At 39.2% G+C, this 5,465-nt stretch overlaps 1 protein-coding gene across 1 annotated transcript; it reads right to left on the bottom strand.

Moving 5' to 3' along the window:
- Window positions 1-604: 604 nt before the first annotated feature.
- isl2a (ISL LIM homeobox 2a) lies at window positions 605-4,740 on the bottom strand. Its single transcript, XM_058644599.1, has 6 exons — window positions 4,547-4,740; window positions 3,849-4,038; window positions 3,278-3,540; window positions 2,653-2,939; window positions 1,906-2,073; window positions 605-1,434 (listed from the first exon to the last, which is right to left on the bottom strand). The coding sequence occupies exons 1-6, from the start codon at window positions 4,602-4,604 to the stop codon at window positions 1,318-1,320; spliced, it is 1,083 nt and encodes a 360-aa protein (XP_058500582.1). The 5' UTR covers window positions 4,605-4,740; the 3' UTR covers window positions 605-1,317.
- Between the last annotated feature and the right edge of the window lie 725 nt (window positions 4,741-5,465).

Below are 5,465 nucleotides of genomic sequence, written 5' to 3'. Positions count from 1 at the left end.
AGGATTTCTACTGGAATGAAAATAAACTTCAGGATGCGTCTCCTCTGCGCTGCAGCGTGGCTGCTCTTTTTTTTTTTGCTCTTGTTGTGGGTCCACTCTGTGTATCCTTTGCAGGTGATGCCAGCTGCAGATAAGGGGGTCGCCTCTGCCTGTCCTCTGTCTAGACTTGTGACCGTGGGCCTCGGGTTCGTATGGCATTAGGACATTTGTTTAGGTAACATCAGTCTTATCATTTTCTCACTCTAATAGGAACCAAAACAGGCTGTAAATTTGTTCGAACCGTACGAGACCAGTCAGAGGCTACAATAATAAGAATAATGGGCTTGTGGTAATCACATGAGGGGATGAACTGAAAAGGGCCTGAGCCTATTGTTTCTCATCCTGTGACCTTTGACTCGCAGGGTAAATGGTTACTAATATCTTGTCAGTCATCAGTCACTGATCCACTTGGTGCAGATAAAGGGTTTAAATAAATGTTTCAATGAGTGGGTTTTGCAGCTTAAGAGCAACTGAACAAAAGGTAACAGTGAAATATTCAGTATCTGACTCCTCCTCTTTGTGGGCCTATATTAATTAATTAATTAATTTATATTCAGTAAATGATTAAACTGTATTGTACACCTCCAGCTTCAACCTTACATTATATTAAATGTTTGCAAGCAGCACATTTCACCTGAACACTGATTTATTTTGCAGGCTGTTATTAAAAATCCCTGAAGGCAACAGATGTTTTTTTTACATGTAATAATCCGTTAGAACCGTGATTTCTTTTTATTTATTTATTGATCAGATAGTATGTCTGTCCTCATAATAAATAATAATAACTTATTTTCGGGAGAAAACGCGACCAATGCGCATCTCATCATCATCTGCTTCGTTAATTTACAAGAGTCGATATTGAAACTTTAAAAAAACAAAAAAACAACAAACATGCTCATATACACAGTTTCTATTTTCCTGATAAACATACTGTACGACGTCCAGAACACGCGCATCGTGTTTGAATCCCACAATAATCCCCACGTCATGTGTCCACTTCGCCCAATGGCATTGTGGTAAAATGGCATGGGTGTCCCGTCACACAGCTGTGTCCTGCCCACGTGTCCTTGAGCAAGACGGATGTAAAGCAAGAGTTTGAAAATCTCCAGTTTGGACCTGAATGCATCCTCTGACATAATCCACCCTGGTCCTTAAATGTTTTTTTTTTGTTGTTTTTTTCCCCCTTTGAGTGGATGTCACTGAGGTCTTTGCGCCTCTCAGCTCGAGAGGACACGCGTGGGGAAAAGGATGGGTTGGTGTGATCCAGCTGTGACCTCATCACGTGTCCACGGGACTCGGCACCATACTGTTCGGTGTGTCCGGTAACTGCGACGACAGAGAGGTCACATCGCTGCCGGACGAGTTTCCCAGAGAGCCAGACTCGGAGAAAGACACCTGTCACAGACACAGACACCAAAACAATAGTCTGTCATTTCATTTTTCTTAAATCCCCAAAAAGAAATCCAGATTAATCCAATGCAGTTTGGATTACTGTGTCAGATTAATTAATTTTAACTGGATGAAGGCCACTTTTATTATCATCATTATTATTGTTATTATTATTATCATCATAAATAAATAACTTTTTGATTAAATCATCAATATAGACTGTATTCATTATAAATAAAAGCATATTTAACACATTTTTTCTTACTCTCTTGTTGCGTCTTTTCTAAGGATAGGCCACTATTTTCCTTAATGTATGCGTTTATGTTTATTATTATCATTATTGTTATTATTATTATTATATTTATTGTTATTATTATTATCATTATTATCATCATCGTTATTATTATTATTATTATTGTTATTATTATTGTTGTTGTTGTTGTTGTTATTATATATACTGAATGTAGTCCTCCTCACCAGCTGTTGGAAGGCGGGCTGGTCCAGGTCGCTCTGCAGGGCGAAGTCGCTGAGGCTTTTCCACGGAGGCTGGTATGTTTGCACCTCCACTGGATTCCCCTGCACCGTGTTGTCGTGTCGGATGGGGCTCCCGGCCACCAGAGGTGTGCCTGTCATTCCCTGTAGGTTCTATACAGGAGCAAAAAAAAATTAACACACTTATTACTTTTAAATAAGAAGATTATTAAATCGTTAATAATATGTGCGGTTGCAGCTGTAATTCTGCGTAAACTGTCTTCTATTTGGTGTCTCAAAAGAAAAAGGATTAAATAATAATAAATGATAAAGCAATTTTAATTGATCAATCATTTCCTGATTTGTAAAACCATATTCTGATGTCTACATGAATGGAAATAATCTGAAAGAGTGGAGATTTGAAGATTGTATGTCTTTATTTTATTTTATTATTTTTCTTTTATCTCACAGTGACTTCTTAAGCAATTTAATTTTTATTTCGAAAATCTTATTACATTCAGTGTTGCCATGTGGTAGAGATGGTCCTCAATATCTTTATCTTATCACAAACACAACAGTGATTATTTGGTTATGAGCTTGTTGACCTCTATGTGTCCAAAAGATCAATTTTGGGATGAGATTATTATTATAAAAATAATATTAATAATAAGCATAATCATAATTATCACAATAATAATCAGAATTATTGTTGTAATAATAATAATAATAAGAAGAAGAATAAATCACACTCACTGTCTTGTCGCTGTGTTGCTGCTGCTGCAGTTGCTTCATCAGGATGGTCCTCTTCTTGTCTTTGCAGCGCTTGTTCTGAAACCAGACGCGGATCACCCGCGGGCTCAGGCCGGTCATCTCCACCAGCTGTTCCTTCATCAGAGCGTCCGGTCTCGGGTTGGCGTTGTAGCAGGTCCGCAGGGTGTGGAGCTGCTTCTCGTTCAGCACCGTCCGGATACGCGTGGGCTTCTCCGTCTGCTTGTGGCCGTGGTTCCGGTGATGAGGAGGGTGTCGCACTGAAATCGGCTCTGGAGAAGAAGGAAAACGTGAATATCTTACATATATATTATAATAAACTTAAATATATACTCACCGAGGCCCTAAACAGGCCTACTCTATTATAGTATAGTATAGTATAGTATAGTATAGTATAGTATAGGTTAAAGTCATATGTCAATAATATTTAGGTTTATAGAAAAACTTCAAACTTCATAGATATAAAAATTATATTCTGCTCAGGCGTACACATGCACTAAAAACTAAATTATTATTAATATTTATATTATATTACTTAATATAATAATAACAACAAAAATAAAAAAAACACACATTATTATTGTTATAATTATAATAAGTCAGTATATACCAGAGATGTGCAGCGGTCTGCTGCTGTGTATGTTCCCCGGGCTGAGTGGACTCCCTGCGGAGGCCCGCTCCTCCAGCAGACCGTGATCCGCCCGGCACAGCAGCTCGTCGTCCCGCAGGGAGAACTCGTCTCCGGGCAGGAGGTGTCGACTGCACACCGAGCACCGAAAACACTCCATGTGGTAGACGTGGTCCCGGGCTCTCATCACCAGGTCGCTGCTGCAGAAGCCCATGTTGCACTTTGCACATTTGATGCCAAATAACCTGGAATTACGCACGTTGTTCCATGTGCATTACTGCCCTCGTTAGAGAGTTAGAATTTGTATTAACGCTGGTTTGGACATTTAACATTAACACAAGGATTTAATAATTATATATAAAAAAAATAGGCCTGGTGCACATTCTTGCGCACTTTTATTTGCACTTCAGTGCGCTTTTAACATATAAATGAAATGACAGTGTTACACAGTGTTTCATTAATATCTTATCAATGAAGCGCACTATGTGTTGCGTCTAAAATAATTTAGGAGAGTAAACAAGAACATGTTTGAGCTCACGTGTTGAGATCCTACCTCGCATAATCTCGTTTACAGTAAGTCTTTCCGTCTCGGACGAAGCACGTGCAGGTCTCGTCCAGGTACTGGCTGCACTCTGCGCACTTGAGACAGGCTGCGTGCCACTCCAGGTCCGGGGACACTCTCAGGATGTACTGGTCGTGTATCTGACTTCCACAGCCCACACACATTGCGATTCCCGACTTCTCTGCGAGAGTGAGTGAGTGAGTGAGTGTGAGTGGGTGAGTGAGTGAGTGGGGGACGACGATGCATTAATGCAACACAGTGTGTGTGCGTATGTGTATGTGTGCACACACTATTTTTAATCCCCGTGACATCCCCGTTAAACCTCCTTCACCCTTTCACCTCAAGTTGAGAAATAGTTGCGCGCGTATCACAACAAATACACATTGTCATAATTCCACGAAAAGGACTGAATAATCACGATAAGGACACGGGACATGAAATGTCTCCAGTGACAGGCGGCACTTGAAACTACAACAGCAAAGTAAATGTACACATTGTACAGATATATACTCTCGGGATTAGAGGCTGCTGCATGGCCACGTCCTGTTTTGCTTGTGTTTTATTCTGCAAACTTTGAAATTAATCGGGCTCAAGACGCCGGTTAAAGGACAAACAGGAAGAAAACGACCTCACATAATAAACACTGTGAATGTTCATATAAAGGTACAAAAACAAGAGGCTTGTCTTACTTTTTGAATGATCCCCCATATCATCCAAGAAAGAAGTGTTGAGCAGTATATCCACCATACAGGAGAAACGGCCCAGTGCAAGTCGACAGATGAAGAAGAAGGAGGAGAAGGAAGAGGAGGAGGAGGAGGAGGAGGAAGAAGAGAGAGCGGCAGAGCAGAGGAGACCAGTCCCGTCCCTGGCTGGATGATAAACTTGTATTCCTCCACCGAGAGAGAGGTGGAGAGAAAACAAAGATCCTCGACCAGTGACGTCTATAAACCTGGACCTCTCTGAGTCCGGGAAGAGAGGGTGTCATGCAAATCCTCTCCTGCCTGCAGGACCCTTGCTGTTTTTTTTTTTTTGTTTTTTTTTGCTTGGCTGTGAGTGCAGTTTCTTTTTATCTTTATTTCTTCCTCCACAGTTTTCCCCCTTTAACTCGCTGTACTTATTTTTAAACTACAGTGACATGAAGAGAGTCTCATTTTTATTTGTTTTGATTTGCCACAATATTTAAAAAAAAAAAATGTTTCATCAAACCATGGTATGTTATGATATGCATTTATTGTATACATTGTAAACAACAAAGCACGATTTATGTGATTATGCAACTGACAGAAAGAAAAAAAATAGAAACACGTTTACACATTATTTTCACACACAATCACTAACCAAAACAAAAAGAGAAAAGAATAGGCCCAGGCTTATATTTCTCTTTACTCCATTGTATTTAATTATTCATTATTATGCTTATTCTAGATTCTAGATTTGTTTTATTGCAGTGGTTTTTTTTCAAGCATAAAACATATTAGGTGTGGAAATTACAAAAAAGTTTAATAATAACTGGTTATTTGATTATCTATAATTATTGCCATATTGTTATTATTATCACATATCATTATTATTATTGTTGTCATTATTATTCTGGTTAAAATCTGGTTG

The sequence above is a fragment of the Solea solea genome, chromosome 12, assembly GCF_958295425.1.
Source record: "Solea solea chromosome 12, fSolSol10.1, whole genome shotgun sequence".
Classification (NCBI taxonomy): domain Eukaryota; kingdom Metazoa; phylum Chordata; class Actinopteri; order Pleuronectiformes; family Soleidae; genus Solea; species Solea solea.
The sequence above is the reverse complement of the archived record's forward strand: the minus strand, read 5'-3'. Positions and strand labels throughout refer to the sequence as shown.

Excerpts from the sequence above, each read along its gene's own strand:
- isl2a (XM_058644599.1), bottom strand. The coding sequence starts at position 4,604 with ATGGTGGATATACTGCTCAACACTTCTTTCTTGGATGATATGGGGGAT. Across the intron at positions 2,074-2,652 it reads AGCAACACAGCGACAAGACA|AACCTACAGGGAATGACAGG; the intron begins GTGAGTGTGATT and ends GCTCCTGTATAG. Across the intron at positions 1,435-1,905 it reads AGCCCGCCTTCCAACAGCTG|GTGTCTTTCTCCGAGTCTGG; the intron begins GTGAGGAGGACT and ends TGTCTGTGACAG.